The 19,803-nt window shown below is 40.5% G+C and overlaps 1 protein-coding gene across 1 annotated transcript in view; it reads right to left on the bottom strand.

Moving 5' to 3' along the window:
* The window catches only part of LOC114508265 (tRNA-uridine aminocarboxypropyltransferase 2), a 124,945-nt gene extending 119,628 nt beyond the window's left edge, over positions 1 to 5,317 (bottom strand). Inside the window, exon 1 of the mRNA XM_028526244.2 lies at positions 4,995 to 5,317. Within this exon, the coding sequence (XP_028382045.1) occupies positions 4,995 to 5,209 (215 nt within the window). The 5' untranslated portion in view covers positions 5,210 to 5,317. The remainder of the gene's footprint in view (positions 1 to 4,994) is intronic.
* Positions 5,318 to 19,803: the final 14,486 nt, after the last annotated feature.

Genomic DNA, 19,803 nt, shown 5'->3' with positions numbered 1-19,803 from the left:
AAATAGGAGAGATTACAACTGATACCACAGAAATACAAAGGATTGTAAGAAATTACTACAAAGAACTGTATGCCAAGAAATTTGAAAACCTAGGTGAAATGGACAAATTTCTAGAAAATGTAATCTTCCAAAATTGAGTGAAGAAGAAGCAGAAAGCCTGAACAGACCAATAACAGCAAAAGAAATTGAAGTAGTAATCAAACAACTCCCAACAAACAAAACCCCTGGACCAGATGGTTTCACAGGATAATTCTACAAAGCAATTAAGAAAGAGCTAACCCCTATCCTTCACAGACTATTCCAAAAAATCCTAGAAGATGGAAGACTCCCAAACTCTTTGTATGAAGCCAGAATCATCTTAATCCGAAAACCAGATAAAGACACAACAAAGAAAGACAACTTCAGGCCAATACCGCTGATGAACATAGATGCTAAAATCCCCAACAAAATATTGCAAACCGCATCCAACAATACACTAAAAAGATCGTATACCATGACCAAGTGGGATTCATTCCAGGGAAGCACAGATGGTACACTATTCACAAATCAATAAATGTAATACATCACATAAATAAAAGCAAAGACAAAAATCACATGATCATATCAGTAGATGCAGAAAAACCATTTGATAATGTACAGCACCCATTCACGATAAAACTCAGCAAAGTGGGAATAGAGGGAGCATTCCTCAACATAATAAAGGCCATATATGGGAGACCTACAGCCAACATCATATTCAATGGGCAAAAACTAAAACCTTTTACACTAACACCAGGAAAAAGACAAGGTTGTTCACTTTCACTACTTCTATTCAACAGAGTATTGGAAGTCCTAGCCACAGCGATCAGACAAGAAAAGGAAATAAAAAGCATCCAAATCAGAAAGGAGAAAACAAAACTGTCATTGTTTGCAGATGACATGATAGTGTACATAGAAAATCCTATAAACTCCACCTAAAAACTGCTCAACCTAATAAACCAATTTGACAAAATGGCGGGATACAAAGTCAATGTCCAGAAATCAAAGGCGTTTTTGTATACCAACAATGAAACAGCAGAAGCAGAAATCAAGAAAAATATCCCATTCAATATAGCAAAAAGAAAAATAAAATACCTAGGAATAAACCTAACCAAGGAGGTAAAAGACCTGTACTCAGAAAACTACACAACACTGAAGAAAGAAATCAAGGAAGACACAAACAAATGGAAACATATACTGTGTTCATGAATTGGAAGAATTAACATCATCAAAATGTCCAGACTACCCAAAGCAATTTACACATTCAGTTGAAAACCTAGTAAAGTATCAATAGCATATTTCACAGACATAGAACAAATACTTCAAAAATTTATATGGAACCATATATGACCCTGAATAGCTACTACAATTTTGAGAAAGAAGAGGAAAGTAGGAGGAATCACAATACCTGATACTAAACTGTATCACAAGGCCACTGTAATCAAAACAGCCTGGTACTGACATAAAAACAGGCACATGGACCAATGGAACAGAACAGAGAGCCCAGAAATAAACCCAAGTCTCTATAGTCAATTAATATTTGACAAAGTGGGCAGCAACATAAAATGGAGTAAAAATAGCCTCTTCAACAAATGGTGTTGGGAGAGCTGGATACCTACATACAAAAAAATGAAACTCAACCACCAACTTACACCATAAACAAAAATAAATTCAAGGCGGATAAAAGATTTAAATATAAGCCATGACACCATTAAAGTCCTAAAGGAAAACATAGGCAGGAAAATCTCAAACATTGCACGCAGTAACATTTTCACTGATATTTCCCCTAGAGCAAGGGACATAAAGGAAAGAATAAACAAATGGGATCTCATCAAAATAAAAAGCTTCTACACAGCTAAAGAAAACAGTATTCAAAAAAAAAGAGAGAACCAACCATATGGGAAAACATATTTGCCAATGACACCTCAGACAAGGGTTTAATCTCCAAAATATATAAAGAACTCACGCAACTGCACTCTAAGAAGACAAGCTACCCAGTTGAAAAATGGGCAAAGGACTTGAACAGACACTTTTCAAGGAGGACATACATATACTTCACTGGTGAGTACCCATGTAGAATTTTATATGTTGTTAAAATTATGTAGGTTTAAGAGTGTAGAATGTGTTTAAGAGCATAGGAAGTGTTTATAAGAATGAGGGAAAGGTTAATAGGAGTTGGGAAGGGTTTATAAAGCCTTAAAAATATATAAATAATAAAATAAATGTAATGCTGCTACTTTGCAGATTTTCAACTATTGTGGGAGTCTCTGGAACGTAACTCCTGAGAAAGGTGAGGGATCACTGTACAGAGGATCCAGAGACACATGAAAAGATGCTCAGTATCGCTAGCTATCAGAGAGATGCAAATTAAAAACACAATGAGATACCACTTCACACCAGTCCAGAATGGCCATCATAAACAAAGCAACAAACAAGTGTTGGAAAGGTTGTGGAGAAAAGGGAACCCTAGTGCATTGTTGGTGGGATTGCAGACTAGTTCAACCACTATGGAAAACAGTATGGAATTTCCTCAGAAAACTAAAAATGGATCTGCCTTTTGACCCAGCAATTCTACTGCTAGGATGATATCCTAAGAACCCTGAAATACCAATCCAGAAGAACATATGTACCCCAATGTTCATAGCAGCACAATTTACAATAGCCAAGTGTTGGAAGCAACCTAGGTGCCCATCAGTAAATGAATAGATCAAAAAACTATGGTACATTTACACAATGGAATTCTCTGCAACAGAAAGAAAGGAGGAGCTCCTGCCCTTTGCAGCAGCATGGATAGAACTGGAAAGCATTATGCTGAATGAAATAAGCCAGGTGGTTAAAGACAAATACCATATAATCTCAGCTTTAACAGGAACCTAATCAACAAAACAAACAAACATAATATATGTTGGCAAAATATAACCAAAGACACTAAAATTTGAGAACAGGCTGATAGTGACCAGAGGGGAGATGGGAGGGAATTTCAGGGGAAAGGGGGAAGGGTTTGCAGGAACAAGTATAAATGACACATGGACAAAAACAAGGGGAGTGGAAATAGGAGGGAGGTGGGGATGGCTGTGGGGGGTGGGCTGCGATGGGAGTAAAAGGCAGAAAACTGTACTTGAACAATTAAAATAAAAAATAAAAGAATATAGTATAAAATAAAAAAGAATGGGACAATAATACGGTTATATGCATTGTATACCTTGCTAAAATGGTAATTTCTTGGCATACAATTAATTTTATGCTTAGTTTATAGATACAATCTACAGGGACATATTTATATATTCAACAGCTTTAAAAATGGCATGTATGTTTGATTAGTTTGTAGGATATGTCTATACTTTAACTATATAATCATAAAATATTTCATAGCATATTTTCCAGTAAGTCATACTATATTCTAATAAACTCTCTTGAGAAGCATTCAGTATTATTTTGGATGTCTTTGATATGAACATAAACTTATCTTTAAATAATTATCAGCATCAAATAATCAACAAAAATGTTCTTTAGGGTTAAAAAATATTACTATTTAGTGTATGTTATAAATGAGAACTAACCATTCTATGAGAGTAAGCATTATGCCTAACTTCAGTTATTACTCTTAATTTTATTGTATCAGTGTGAATTTGATTTTGCTTTGACTTGTACAGAATCTTTAAATAATAGTGACTTAAATAAAATTAAGGTTTCTTTCACAAGCTAACAAAAAAAAAAAATGACAACAGCTAACACAATAGCCACCCCATGTGAACAGATCAAAATTATATCTATTTTTTGTCAGGATTGGCAAAAAACATTTTTCTTTTTGGAGTTCAGCGGAATTTCAGTAACTAGTTTATGTGTGTTGTAAGATTTTTTTCAAAAAATTGAAAATCAGTAGGCTAGATATATTGGGGTAGAGGTAATAACTTTCCCATGGAAACTGATGAAATCACCTGTGGGATTAGAAGAGAAGACAACCTAGATTCAAGACCTGAAGCAGCTCAACATTTAGAGTTTGAGTAGAACAAAGAAAGATGAGTAGGGCAAAGAAGTCAGATAAACCAAAGGGAAGCCAAAGAAAGACTGTTCCAAGAACAGAATATTCAACTGCAGAATGCTGCCAAGAGTTCTAGCAAAAAGTGAACAGAAAAGGATCCACTGGATTTCATCTCACGGAGATTACTGGTGACTCGAGTGAAAGCCTTTTCAGGAGAGTGCAGGATCTGATGACAAATCACAGAGTGATTCTGAGGTGAGGAAATACAGCCACCATCTAATAGTTAAAATTTTGAAGGGCAGCAGTGAGACTGGTGATAGATGGAGACCTTCAGCAACCAAGGAAAATGACCCTGACCACCCAGGAAGTAAAGAGAATGGTACATGTGAATAGCAAAAATTCAAACAAGCAAGGAAAGCAATACTCACAATCCTTTAGTGCACCAGCACAATGGGGTAATCCTGAAAAGTACTTATACAATCAGGCACACTGTGAGCATTCAATCATGTTAGTTGCTGGTTTAATAAGTTGTCTTTTCAATAGACTGTAAGTGCACCAAGAAGGACAGAGACCATGTCTGTTTTATTCATGTTTGCATTCCCAGGACCTAGCACAGTGCCTGGCACACAATAGGTGCTCTATAAATATTTCTGAGTGAATTCAGAATTCTGAATACAATCTTAACTACTGTAATAACCATTTTGTAGCCTATAATTCATTTTTTTAATTTGTAAGACGACTGTCATTTAAGCACACTCTGAGTCTTACGGGAAGTAACGCTAAATAACAACGAACCTAGATAAATGACTTTTTACTGAAGAACTATTGACAAGTATTTCACAGGCATAGCAAGGTCAACCAGTGAAACCGCCACCCTCCCGAGTAAAATGCCAGAGCCAGAGCTCCTCCGGACCGGAACCGCAGCAGTCGCCTTCCCAAAAGGGGGCGCTGAAGCTTCACCGTCCCCCCGCCTGAGGCCCTGCCCGTAGGTCACCTGCAGCGACTGCACTCGGGCCTCCGATCAGACGGCTCCACTGGCAGGTCCCATAGCCCTTCCACACTGGCGCTGCCCACCTCCTCGCCTAGAGCAGCTACCACAGGAGCTGCGCCACTCTCCCGCCGCCCCTCCTCTTTAGGCGTCTGAGACTTGGCGGCTGGCGGCCGCTCGCCCAGGTCCCTGCACGTTCGTGCCTCTTTCTGCGGCTCCATGGCAGGCACTCAGAACTGGCTGTCACATTGGCGCTTCGCTACCGCCGGAGGGCGCCACACACTGGAGAAATAGTTCCGCGCTGCCAGGCGTCACGTAGGCACGCCACGTACAGGGGCGGGCCTTCGAAGCTTATGCTCTAGGTCCCGCCCCACAGCGAAGAAGAAGCTACCCCATTGGTCAATAGCCCTTGAGAGTTTTATCCGGAACCAGATTGGGACGTGTAGGTCGGCCTGGGAAACCTGAGACGTCGTTTTCGTAGGTGAGGCACGTAAGGGGTTACTCTTTGAAAACACCGCAGGTATCAATGAACCTTCTTTAAAGTCTTTAAAAGTGAAAGTAAAATGGAATTTTACTTCCCGCCTTAGCATGGCACTTTAAGAATTAACTCGGTGAGTGAACACAGCAGTTGCAGCAACTGATGTACCATAGGTGATAGGTAACGGCCAACGCGGGAGAATTTGTACCGCCTGAAAATTGGATTCACGCTTGTCTATTAAATGTGAATTTCTTGCTCTAGAAGAGCAGAGACCTGTGTCCCTATCTTGTACTTCTTGGAATTTCTCCCAAAATCAAGGATATTGTTATACAGTAGACACCAAATGAGATTAATATTGTTAAATGAGATTTTAAATTTTCCGAGGCCCGTAAGAACACGAGGCAATAGGAGGGCTGAAATTTTATGGGTGAGAAAAAAAAAAAAAGCCATAGAAAGAGAACTATCTTGCTGAAGTTTTTAGAACTCCTGGATAATAGCAATAGAGCCCACAGTTTGTTTTTGTTTTGAAAGCCAAAATGAAGTTCACTTTAGAATGATAGCAGAAATTCTACTTTCCCAAAATTGCTTCCATTCATTTGTTAATACTTTGTTACTGATACCAATAAAGTAGATTTACCACTAACAGTAAGAAAGCAGTATTGTATTTCTAAAAATAAACTTTCTTTTCACTATTAGGTTCTCATTTATCTTAAAATCAGGCTTGTGAATAGAAGACAAGACTACTGTTTTCAACTATCTTGCATTATTTCCCCCTGCAAACAACACTCATCATTTCTTTTGGACTAGTATAAGGGAGGGATAAGAAAAGGCTGAAACAGCCACAGGTGATGGATGTAGGATGGGAGAAAGAATAGGCACTTATGGCAGCTGGAATTGGGAGAGAATCAAAACCCAGAGACTATAGAAAGGGAGATGAATCAGATAATAAATACTGACTGCAGATTTAGGTTGAAGAACCAAATCTTTAACTACCAGAATTTATTTCTCATGTGACAACTCTTAAACTCATTTCTAGTTTCAAAATGTAAAATGTTCTCAAGTCATTTATGGTCCCTCTAGACTCCCAACTAAGGCCTCTTATATTTGACTTTAACACTCCATGTTAGAGGACTGACTCTACCCTTGAAAGCATTCAAAATCCAACCATTTATTACTTCTACTGCTTCTGCCCCGGTTCAAGTCCCATCACCTCTTCCCTAGAATTTTACATAGGCATAAAAGTGGTCCCCTGTTCCATCCTTGTTTTTGTATAACCCATTTTCCCCAAGGTTGACCAGAAGCAAAGAAAACCATGCAGAAGGGATACAGGTAAGGTTGGGGGGGGGGGGGGATTTTTTCTTGTGGAAAGCAAGAAATTCACTCAATATCTAGGTTTATAAACCCTGACCTTGAAAGCCTGAGGAAATGTATTCATCCATCCAGCTGCCGCAATATGTAAGGTTACCAGCCTGACACAGACTGTGATCTAAGAATAAAGACCATCAGTGACCTAACCTCTGGGAAATGCCAAGATGACCAAGAAGAGGGCCAAAAGATCCTCGAAAAGGTACAACCAACTTACCAGTGCAGAAATGATGCAAAACAGTCTATTGAGGTATTGATCTATGTTTTATCTCCCAACTCCTAGTAGGTAGCCAAATCATTATGATTCTTTGCCTCAGGAGAGTTTGAGTGGTATAAACTGATTAAAATATTAAGCCCATGTGTATCTTGGGGGCAGGGGTTAGGGGAGAAGATGGGTAAGTGACATTGGGGTAAATGCAAAAATTGCTATGGGGAAGTCTTCTCCTAAATGGGAAGAAGACAAAGGAAAACAAAAACCCCACCCCTGTGGTGCCCTAAACTCCAGGTTTCCCAGCATTGTGAAAACACTGCTGCCACTATGGAATACATGGAACCAGGATGGCAGAGACAACAGCATCTCATTAGCAAGTGATAGCAGAAAGTCGGAACAGCTTCCCTGATGTTTTAGCTGTGAAAAATAATGTAAACAGTCACTTTTAAGTGGAGTTGGAGCTGCCATCCCAGAGGAACTGCCTTGCACACCTTACTCTTCAAACTTTTGGAATGTTAAAACTGCTACTGCTGGTATTTAGCTAGAAAAGGGGAGCAAAGGCAATTAGACATTGAGTTTAATAATTCAGAAGCATAAGCCTGTTTGCTCACTAGCCAAGAAGCTACAGCTTCTTACTCCAGGGGATTACAGCATTGCTCTGCTAACAGGATTAATACTCCTCCCTCTACCCCTTCAGTACTGGATTATTGGAAGGTGGGGGTGGAGGCACTGGACCGAAGAGGCCTGTCAGTCTAACTAGGGGGTGGACCTATCCAAAGCCCAACTTGGGAAGTTGATTGGTCATTTTGAGAAAGCACCTGGTCTACCCCAAACCCAAGCTCCTGGTTATAACTCCATGGGAACATAAACTCTCTCTCTCTTGCTTTTGGTCCACACATAGTGCATGCACCTGTTCCCTCCATCGTCTCCAACACAGCAATGGACTAGTGCTGGAAACACATACTAAACAAGCTGGGTGTGAACTGTACTATCCTTTAACACCAAGCATGAACTCTGGGCAGTGGTTTCACTGTGCCCCTACTAAATACAAAATTGCACTTTTTCTATGGCAAGACAGATGGAGAGGAGACATTGGGAAGTCAGGGAGGGGAACTCCCTTAATTGTACATAATCACTAAAACGTACCACAGAGCCACATTCTCCTATGTTGGTCTCAGGAAATTCTTTCCTTTAGAAGGAAAGAGCCCCACTGCAAAAGCCCCACTTCCACTGACCAAAAAGAAAAAACAAACTGAGCCAAATAACCCCTGGAGTAGGCCTAAATTACCACTGTATCCCAAATAATTGTTTGTAAAGATAACAAGAGCGCAGACATTATGACTGCAGGACTGAAAATTAAAGACCTTTAGCTCTGGTCAGTGTAGCTCAGTTGGCTAGAGTGTTGTCTCATAACCAAAAGTTTGTGGGTTTGATTACTGGTCAGAATACATACCTAGGTTGCGGTTTCGATCCCTGGTCTAGGCACATACAATACCTGGTCTGGGTGGGCGTATGGGAAGCAACCAATTGATGTCTCTCTCTCACATTGATGTTTCTCTCTTTCCCTTCCCCTCTCTCTAAAAGCAATGAAAAAAATGTCTTTTGGTGGGGAAGGGAGGGAGGGATGGAGGGATAAAGGAAGGAAGGAAGGAGGGAAGGAGAGAAGGAAGGAAGGAAGGAAGGGAGGGAGGGAGGGAAAGAAGGAGGGAAAAATTACACCTTGTTATTTACTTGTGGCTATCAGCAGAGAGTTGTTCCAAGCTTCTAGAGGGCACCCATGTTCCTTGACTTTCAAGGAAGGCAAACAATTATCTTTATTAAACCTCTTAGGGTTTCTTTAGTCCGGGCCTGAAAGTTAAATTGACATAATACAAATCAACATAAGAAAAGCATACCCATTTATTTAACAAGCTTTTCATTACATGGGAGCCTTCATAAGGAATGAAGACCCAAAGAAGTTATGAAACCAATTGGCTTTCATGTCAGGTAAAACAAAGAGGCAATTGTATAAAAGTGAATCAACTATGTGGGCAGGCTAAGAGAAGATAAAAATTATTTTAACAAGGTCTGTCTGTATATAATCTCTTGATCTCATCTTCCTGGCCTTAATAATTCGAAGGGTTTTTTCCTTACAGTGTAAGAAGGACATCTTTTATATAGGTATTTCATCTCCTGCTTTTAAGATAAATAAGGAAGGTTAAAGTGTTTTTCTTGTATTTGCTATTTTTCAAGAGCCTTTAACACAAAATAGTCAATATGTCAGAGCAGCATATATTTGGGAGGGCATATTCTGAACCTCAGGCACATGGTCCCCATGCTACATCTTCAAAGCTGGTAATGACAGGTTGAGTCCTTCTCATGATATGAATCTCTCCTGTTTCTTCCCCACAGTCACATGTCTCTGACTTCCTTTTCTACTTCCATTTCCACCCAAATAATCCATGATAGTTTCCCTATTTTGTTAACTGACTAGCAAGCAAATTCCATCTACAACCTTAATTTTTTTGCTGGGTCAAGTAACATAATCACAGGCACAATACCAGGGCATTGCAGATCATGAGGGCCAAAGTCTTGCCTTCCACATTTGCATATCTAAATTTAAGGTTGCACATTTATACAAACTTCATATGAAAAAATGTAAACATATAAGCCAAAAGTATTGATATTTATATCAAGGTGCTGGGATCAGAGGTTTCTCAGGGAGTGTGTTTTTTTCTCTATCTCACAAATGTTCTGCACAATGACCATGCGAACCACATTTATAGAAAAAAAGAATACAGAACATTAACAACTAGACATCAAAGCTTAAAGTGGTCAAAATGTCAAGTAATATAAGGGAGAAATGGTCTCTATAAACTATATTTCTTGAGTTTCTTTGGCTACCTTTCCTTAAAAATATATTTCTGATCTTTTTTATGTGAATTGGTAGTGATTCCAGTGATCCTCATATTTACTGCATGTTCCCTAAGTACATGGGTAATGATTATTGGCGTAAATTGTTCTTAAATGACCTGGTTGATGATAAAGAGGTGGTGGCCTCTCCCTCAGCCCCTAAGCCCCTGGACCATTTGTTGCTCCAACTCTGGTGAATGGATTCTTTTTCTCAGGAAAGGGCTTTCCTTTACAATTCATGCCTTCCACTCAGCTTGTCTCCCAGGTTGCCTGCACCATTTCTTCACTAGTTATATACCATTGGTGATGCGGACCCTGGCCATCAGGGTCCACCACACTGTGGATCGGGGAGAGACATTCACATGGACTACCGAGTCCTGTGGAGGAAAAGGGTGGGCGGCTTCTCTCTCAAGAGGAGCCAAAAGCTTTGGCCCTTGCCATGACTGGCCTTTATTGGGTTTCTCGGCACATTACATGATGGTCTTCATTAACTATGCACAGGTTAGCTTTAGGTGGTTACCTTTTACAAAAAAAACAAAGGAGCCCGATGCTGCTAGTCACATCACAGAAGAAGGATATTTGCAAATGAAAAGGGAAAAGTGGTTGAACTGGTTACATTCATCCATGGAAGGTTTAGCATGGATTTTAGGAAGTTACAGTAAGCACTTGTTGTCTCAATTCAGGGTGAGGGAGTTTTAGCAAAAGCAAATCTCAAAGCAGACTAGGAACTTTGCAGGTCTGATTCCTCACCAGAGAATCTATCCATGATCATGGGTCCTGTGCATCTCCAAGTGGGAGCTGGGCCCATGCCACACAGAATGGTCTCCTACAATTGGTATAATGCCTTTTTGCTTTTTTTATTTATCTTTCCTGACACCAACTCTATATGAAAAATGTCCTTATTTTCTCTCCCTGGGTTTACTCAGGGATTTACTCTAATTTTTACATTTAAAAATATAAAAATTCTGGCTGTGCAGTGCCCCTTTAATATTTTCTTAAAATTCTAGTTTTGATTAACTTGGAAATTCATTATCCCTTATCTACACATATCATTTTGAACCTATGCTTACAGAATCATTTTTAAATATTTTATTTATGAATTATTTTAGACATAGGGGAAGGGAGAAAGAAGGGAAACATGTGTGATTATCTCTTGTGCACCCCCTACTAGAAACCTGACCTGACCTGCAACCCAGGCATGTGCTCTGACTGGGAATCAGTCCAGCGACCCTTTGGTTCACAGGCCTGTGCTCAATCCAGTGAGCCACACCAGCCAGGGCTACAGAATTATTTTTAAGCCATTCTCTGCTTGAATGTATTTTATGAATTATTTGTTATTGAACAGCATTATAACAGGAGACACTTATTTTTACATCTTGACTTGAATATCTCTACTGAAAGTTAAATAATTAAAATTTTTAAATATGTCCTTGCTGGTGTGACTCAGTGGGTTGGGCATTGTCCCACTGTCACAGGTGTGCACAGGTAACCAGGTTCTTAGTGATCGAGGACAAAGAATTGAACCGAACACACAAAGTTTATAGCATAAAGAAACAGGGAAGATTTATTAAGTGATAGTACACTCCACAGGACACGGGAGTGGGCCAACTCTGAGCAGAGAAGGGACACGTGGGCTGGGGGATTCTATTCTTACAGGGGCAGAAGCCCCCTTGCTAGTCTTTGGCAGGCTTTTCCTGCGCAGGTACAAGGAGTTGGATTTCAAAGCTACTGCGCATGTGTGGTTTCCCATGATTTTCTTGATTGGCTACTGGAGAAGGGAGTCCCACAATGTTATTTCATTATAATGATATTATAATGAATCAGGAGTAGCGCTCAGGTGCATTCCATGATTCAGAGTTACCCCAGAAAACAGGAACAACCCGTCTTAGGGGGTCTTTGTCATGCATCGATGTTTTCTACCTCAGCCCTGCGGGGCCTTTGGAGCTTCCTTCCTGACTATCTCCTGCCTCACCACAAACCAAACCATCGACACTTCAGTTCCCAGTCAGGGCACATGCCTGGGTTACAGGACAGATCCTCAGTTGGGGTCATTTGAGAGGCAACAAATCAGTGTTTCTTTCACACATCCATGTTTCTCTCCCTCCCTTCCTTCCTCTCTCTCTAAAAGTAAATAAATAAAATCTTTTAAAAATTTAAAAAGTACAATTCAGAGGACTGGGAATTTTTAAAATTTAACCTATTCGAATGAAACAAAAATTAACTCTATTATTAGAAACAACCAATTTTGAGCAGGAAGGGAATTTAAGGACTATCTAACACAGTATTTCTCCAGTCTAGTTTACATTGGAATCACCTGAGGAGCCCTGTAGTGAGCCAATTAAATCAGCACCTGGGCAGAGGGAAGGCCCCTCCACCCCCAAGCATCACTACTTCCTAAATCTCACTATATTTTACAGCTTGAGTTGAAAACCACTGATCTATTCTAAGATCCTGTTTTTTACAGATGAGGAAACTAAGGCTAAAAGAAACAAAAATGGCAAGGCAGAAAATTCAAGACTCCTAACTTAATTTTTTATTGTTTTTCTTTTCTTTTTTATTTGTATTATTGTTCAGTTACAGTTGTCTTCATTTCCCCACCCCACCGCTCCCCCCACCCCAGCCAAATCCCCTTCCCTGCCTTGTTTCCACCCTCCTCCTTGTTTTTGTCCATGTGTCCTTTATAGTAGCTCCTGAAAAACCTTCCCACCATTATCCCCTCCCTCCTCCCCTCTGGTTACTGCAGATTGTTCTTTCTTTCAGTGTCTCTGGTGATATTTTGCTTGCTTTTTTCTTTTGTTGATTATGTTCCAGTTAAAGGTGAGATCATACAGTATTTGTCTCTCACCACCTGGTTTATTTCACTTAGCATAATGCTCTCCAGTTCCATCCATGCTGTTGCAAAGGGTAGGAGCTCTTCCTTTCTCTCTGCTGTGTAAAATATTAAGTATACGATTATTTATTTTAAAATAAAAATTCTCAATTTTGTCATAAGTGTGCTGTAGTAGACAAGCTCATAAGTTGGAAATGGGAAGGTAATGTCTCATAATCTTTCTGGAATGCAATTTATTTATTTACTTATTTTGCTTTTTTAATTGTTGTTCAAGTATACAACAGCATGGATGGAACTGCAGAGCATTATCCTAAGTGAAATAAGCCAGGCAGTGAAAGACAAATACCATATGATCAAGCCTCCTGACTTTAAGTCTAGTGAGTTTTCCATACCCTCATTGTTCTTAATCACTGAGGTGATTAGAATCCTCTTGGGTTCATTCATAACTATTTGATAAAGTTCTAAGTTCTACATCACACCTAATGAAGTAGAATCTGTCACTCCTTAGATAGTCCGGTTGAGAACTAAAGTTGAAAACCATCACACTTTATATAAAGTAATGATTTTTATCATAAGAAAAGAATATACCGTATTTTGCTATGTATAATGTGCACTTTTTTGCCCAAATTTTTTGAGGGAAAAAAAAGAATGCACATTATACATGGGTAGTACCAGTACCTAAAATTTCTTGTACATTGTATCTGCTCTTGGGTTTTGTAATTATTTGTTACATAAAATTTCTTGTACAAAAATATGTTCAAAAATAAATGCTAAGATGCCTTTATAATACAAAAAACAGGTATCTAAATATAAATAAGAAATTTAATTAGATTTCCGGACAAGATGGACGTGTAGGTAGACACACTGTGCCTTCTCGCACAACCAAAAGAAGTACAACAAAAATTTAAAAACGAGACTTGACTTCCGGCAAGATGGAGGAATAGGTGGGCGCACTGTACCTCCTCGCACAACCAAGAACACAGCAACAATAATTTACAACAATGATTTGCAGTCATAATATCAGAACTGTCAGAGGATTTATCTAAATGGAAGACGGACAGCCTAGAAGTTGAAGTAGACCCGTACATCCAGACTGGTAGGGGACTAGGAGCCGAGCGAGCGGGCGCGGGGCTGGCGCGGGTCGCAGGCGCGCGGAGGTCGGGGGAAATTTGGCGCAGAATCGGCGCAACAGCAATCCTGGACGCAGGAGCAAGCGCAGCGGTGTAGCGGTGATCCCTGAGTACGCAAGCGCAAGCGGCGGCTGGGGAAATCAGTGGGACAGCGACTGGGGATCAGGGCAGAGCTCACAGTCCAGAAGCCCAGGGAAGTGTCTGACTCCAGGAGAACGGAAGGGTCACCATTGATCCCTCCTGTCCCCGCTCCCACCCCTGCCCCCACATATAACGTCACAAGCTAGCGACTGGGGCGCCCAGCACCGGTGAACACCTAAGGCTCCGCCCCCCACCGTAACAAGAGCGACCAGACCGGAGAAAAAATAAATAAATAAGTAAAATAATAGGAGAGACAGGGAAAGACGTAAGATATGTTTCCAGCAGAACAGATCAGACCCCCAGGACTCATCCTTTTGAGTGACCAAGAAATAGCCAATCTATCAGATGCACAGTTCAAAACACTGGTGATCAGGAAGCTCACGGAACTGGTGGATTTTGGATCCAAATTACATGAAAAAATGCAGATTACCATAAAAGGGATGCAGGAAGACACACGGAGAAGAGCCAATTGTGAAAGGAAGGAATCTGAATCTCACAACAACACAGTGGACCAGAAGGAAGATAGAATCAACCAAGCAGGAAAGCATGATGAAATAAGAATTCAAAAAATCGAAGAAAAGCTTAAGACCATCGAGGACACCTTTAAACGTTCCAACATCCGAATTATAGGGGTACCAGAAGGGGAAGACCAACAAGTGGAAAAGTTATTTGAACAAATAATAAAGGAGAACTTCCCCAATCTGGCAAAGGGAACAGTCTTCCAAGAAATCCAAGGAGCGCAGAGAGCCCCAAAGAAGTTGGACCCAAGAAGAAACACACCGAGGCACATCATAATTACATTAGCCAAGGTAAAAACGAAGGAGAGAATCCTAGAAGCAGCAAGAGGTAAGGGGACAGTCACCTACAAAGGAGTTCCCATCAGACTGTCAGCTGATTTCTCCAAAGAGACCTTACAGGCAAGAAGGGGCTGGAAAGAAATATTCCAAGTCATGAAAGACAAGGACCTACATCCCAGATTGCTCTATCCAGCAAAGCTCTCATTTAGAATGGAAGAGAAGATAAAGTGCTTTTCAGATAAGGTCAAATTAAAGGAGTTCATCATCACCAAGCCCTTACTTTATGAAATGCTAAAGGGACTTATCTAAGAAAAGAAGATAAAGAAAAGACATGTATAGTAAAAGGACAGCAAACTCACAATTATTAACAACCACACCTAAAGCAAAACCAAAAGAAACTAAGTAAACAACTAGAATAGGAACAGAACCACAGAAATAGAGGGCACAAGGGGGGGCTAGCAGTAGGGGTGGGAGGAGGAGAGAGGGGGAAAAGGTATAGAGAATAAGTAGCATAGAATGTAGGTTGAAAATAGATAGGGGGAGGGCAAGAATAGTACAGGAAATGTAGAAGCTAAAGAACTTATAAGTATTACATATGGACATGGACTAAAGGGGGGGAAGGTGGGTGGGAGAGGGGGCACAGGGGACAGGGGAATGAAGGGGGAAATGGGACAACTGTAATAGCATAATCAATAAAATATATTAAAAAAAAATTTAAAAACAAACAAAAAAACAGAATAGAACTGTATGGAAGTCTGACAAGAGTGCCAGAATATAGAACCATATGGAAGTCTGACAACCAAGGAGTTAAAGAAGAAACATTCATCCAGACCAGTAGGAGGGGCAGAGATGAGCAGCCAGGTGGAGAGGACTCCCAGGTACTCCGGGCAAGGCATCAGCTGGCAGACTGGGTGGTCCCACATTTGTGTGCAGATAAACCAGGAGGAACAACTGGGAAGCAAGATAGACTGTGCAACCCAGGGTCCCAGGCTGAAAAATAAAAATTCAAAACCTTGACTAAAAAAAACCTGTGAAGGTTGAGGTGGTGTGAGAAACACTCAACCTCACAGGAGAAGTCAATGGATAAACAGGTGGGTGGGTTTGTGTTCCTGGAACCTACACAAACCCACCCACTCAGGAATCAGCACCAGAAGGGCCCAATTTGCTTGTGGGTAGCTGTGGAAGTGACTGAAAGCCAGCAAAGAGCAGAGCAAGAGGCATTATTCAATCTCAGTCCCCTCCCCCATATACAGCATCACAACGCAACAACGTGGGTTGCTCTGCCCTGGTGAGAACCTAAGGAAGGCTACACCCTAACAGCTAAACAGCTATCATTAATAAATCAACACACAACAGTTCGTGAGGATGTGGAGAAAAGGTAACCCTCTCACGCTGTTGGTAGGAATGCAGACGGGTGCAGCCCCTGTGGAGAAAATAGGGAGTTTACTCAAAAATCTAAGAATGGAACTGCCCAGTGATTCCACTTCTAGGAATATATCTGAAGGAACCCAAAACACTAATTTGAAAGAATACATTTGTACGCTATGCTCATTGCAACATTATTTACAATAGTCAAAATTTGGAAGCAGCCCTAATGCTCGTCAATAAGTGAGAAGATAAAAAGCTATGGAATTTTGGAGAGAGACTTCCGGCAAGATGGAGGAATAGGTGGACGCACCGTGCCTCCTCGCACAACCAAGATTAGAAAACCAATAATTTACAACAATAATTTACTATCAGAATAACACCCAGATCCGGCAGAGGATTTATCTGAATGGAAGTCGGGCAGCTAAGAAGTTGAAGTAGACGCGTTCATCCGGACTGGTAGGAGAAGACGAGCCGGCGGGCGTGGGGCTGGCTCGGGTCGGCGGCACGCGGAGGTCGGGGGAAGGTTTGGCGCGAAATCGGCGCAAAAGCCATCGGGCGCGTAAGAAGTCAGCGGTGATCCCTGAGTACGCAAGCTGCGGCTGGCAGACCCAGAGGGGTAGCGATTGTGGACCAGGGCAGAACTCGCGGCCCAGAAGCCCAGACAAGGGTCTGAGTCCAGGGGAACGGAACTACCGCCATTGTTTTCGCCCGCCCTGCCCCCACATATAACGTCACAATCTAGCGACTGGGGTGCCCAGCCCCGGTGAGCACCTAAGGCTCTGCCCCCCACCGTAACAAGAGCAACCAGACCGGAAAAAAAAAAAAAAAAAAGGAGAGACAGGGGGAAAAAACAAAAAACAAAAAACTATGTTTTCAACAGAGCAGATCAGTCCCCCAGGACTCATCCTTTTGAGCGACCAAGAACTAGCCAATCTATCAGATGCACAGTTCAAAACACTGGTGATCAGAAAGCTCACGGAACTGGTTGATTTTGGACGAAATCTAGATGAAAGAATGCAGATTACCATAAAACAGATGCAGGAAGACACACGGAGGAGAGCCAATAGTGAAAGGAAGGAATATGAGTCTCAAAACAATACAGTGAACCAGAAGGAAGATAGAATCAACCAAGCAGGAAAGCATGATGAAATAAGAATTCAAAAAATTGAGGAAAAGATTAAGAGCATCCAAGACACCTTTAAACGTTCCAATATCCGAATTATAGGGGTACCAGAATCGGAAGGGGAAAAGCAACAGACTGAGCACGTATTTGAACAAATAATAAAGGAGAACTTCCCCAATCTGGCAAAGGGAACAGTCTTCCAAGAAATCCAAGAATCTCAGAGAGCCCCAAAGAAGTTGGACCCAAGAAGAAACACACCAAGGCACATCATAATTACATTAGCCAAGGTAAAAACGAAGGAGAGAATCCTAGAAGCAGCAAGAGGTAAGGGGACAGTCACCTACAAAGGAGTTCCCATCAGACTGTCAGCTGATTTCTCCAGAGACCTTACAGGCAAGAAGGGGCTGGAAAGAAATATTCCAAGTCATGAAAGACAAGGACCTACAACCCAGATTGCTCTATCCAGCAAAGCTTTCATTTAGAATGGAAGGGCAGATAAAGTGTTTCTCAGATAAGGTCAAGTTAAAGGAGTTCATCATCACCAAGCCCTTATATTATGAAATGCTAAAGGGACTTATCTAAGAAAAGAAGATAAAGAAAAGACATGTATAGTAAAAGGACAGCAAACTCACAAATATTAACAACCACACCTAAAGCAAAACCAAAAGAAACTAAGTAAACAATTAGAACAGGAACAGAACTACAGAAATGGAGGGCACATGGAGGGTTAGCAGCAGGGGGTGGGAGGAGGAGAGAGGGGGAAAAGGTATAGAGAATAAGTAGCATAGAATGTAGGTTGAAAATAGATAGGGGGAGGGCAAGAATAGTATGGGAAATGTAGAAACTAAAGAACTCATAAGTATGACACATGGACATGAACTAAAGGGGGAAATGTGGGTGGGAGGGGGGTACAGGGTGGAGGGGAGAGAAGGGGGAAAATGGGACAACTGTAATAGCATAATGAATAAAATATATTAAAAAACAACAACAACAAAAAAAAAAGCTATGGAATTTTCACACAATATAATCCTACTCAGCCATAAAGAAGGAATTCTTACCTTTTGCCACAGAATGGATAGACCTGGCAAGTATTATTCTATTAAGCCAGTCAGAGAAAGACAAATACCATGTAATTTCATTTATGTGGAATCTAATGAACCAAATTAACTAACAAAATAGAAACAGGCTCATAGACACAGAAAAAAGACTTCCAGCTATTAGAGGGGATGGGAGTTGTGAGGCAGGGTAAAAAAGTTGAAGGCATTAAGCAAAAAAAAAAAAAAAGAAAGAAAGAAAGAAAGGAACAACAACAAAATCTTAATGGATGCATACATCAGTATGTGATTATAGGAGGAAACGGGGTGGGGAGAGGTAGATGAGGGAAAAGGGAGAATAAAAGGTGATGAAAAGAGACTTGACTCTGGATGGTGAACACACAATATATAGATAATGTATTACAGAATTGTACACTTGAAACCTGTGCAGTGTTATTAACCAATGTAAACTGAATAAAATTTTTTAAAAGAAATGGATTTATATTTTAATTCAAGAAATACCATCACTAAGGAATTTGAAGAGCTTAGTAATAGAATGAATGAGTCAAGAAGAAAAGTATCTTGAACATCTTGTCCCCTTGATCCTTCAGATATCTCCAACCCCAGGTATTATGAGAGACTCCAAGTGGACTTTCTGGCTGTTCCTAGTCAACCAATAAAACCATAGAGTTAATTAGTTGTCATTGTAAGCCATTAAGTTTTGAGGGAGCTTGTCATTCCATAATAGATAACCAAATTCTAATCCAGTTTTGCTTTGTATACATTGAATCAGAGCAGTGAAGCCCTGGCCAATGTGGGTCAACTGGTATTTTGTCCCATAACTAAGAAGTGGTGAGTTCAATCCCCAGTCCAGGCACATATAGAAGGCAACTGATCAATGCTTCTCTCTCATAGTAATGTTTCTCTCTCTCCCTTCATTTTTTCTTTCCTGTCTCTCTAAAAGCAATGAAAAAAAATGTCCTCAGGTGAGGATTAAATTAAAAAAAAAAAAACAGTGAAGATTCACAGTACTATTTTAATGGCCCATAGTATCAGATGAATGCCTAGTGTTCGCAACAGGCATCTCTGCCACCAGAGCATACAAGATGAGGCAGTGTCAATGAACTTTTCTTCTGCACACTAATGGAAGAACAAGTCAACACATTCATCTTTGCTGTCATCTTTCTTAGATCGCAATTAACAATTCTCTGTATGGATTTATTCTGTCTTTGGTTGTAAATGTGTTCCCTCATTGAAACAAAGGCAAACTCTATTACTGAATCTTATTTCTGGCCTATAGAATACTTGGTCTTTGACATAATCTAATCTTTCCCTAGTAACTCTGTAAATTCATGTACCCTATGCCAGTTCTTTTGCCTTATTTAAAGTGTCCATCCTGAGTTCCCAAATTGGACAAATCACCTCCAAAGACAAAACAATGCAAAA

This window comes from Phyllostomus discolor, chromosome 3 (genome assembly GCF_004126475.2).
Source record: "Phyllostomus discolor isolate MPI-MPIP mPhyDis1 chromosome 3, mPhyDis1.pri.v3, whole genome shotgun sequence".
NCBI lineage: Eukaryota > Metazoa > Chordata > Mammalia > Chiroptera > Phyllostomidae > Phyllostomus > Phyllostomus discolor.
Note: the sequence above shows the minus strand (reverse complement) of the source record. Positions and strands in the feature narration are given on the sequence as shown.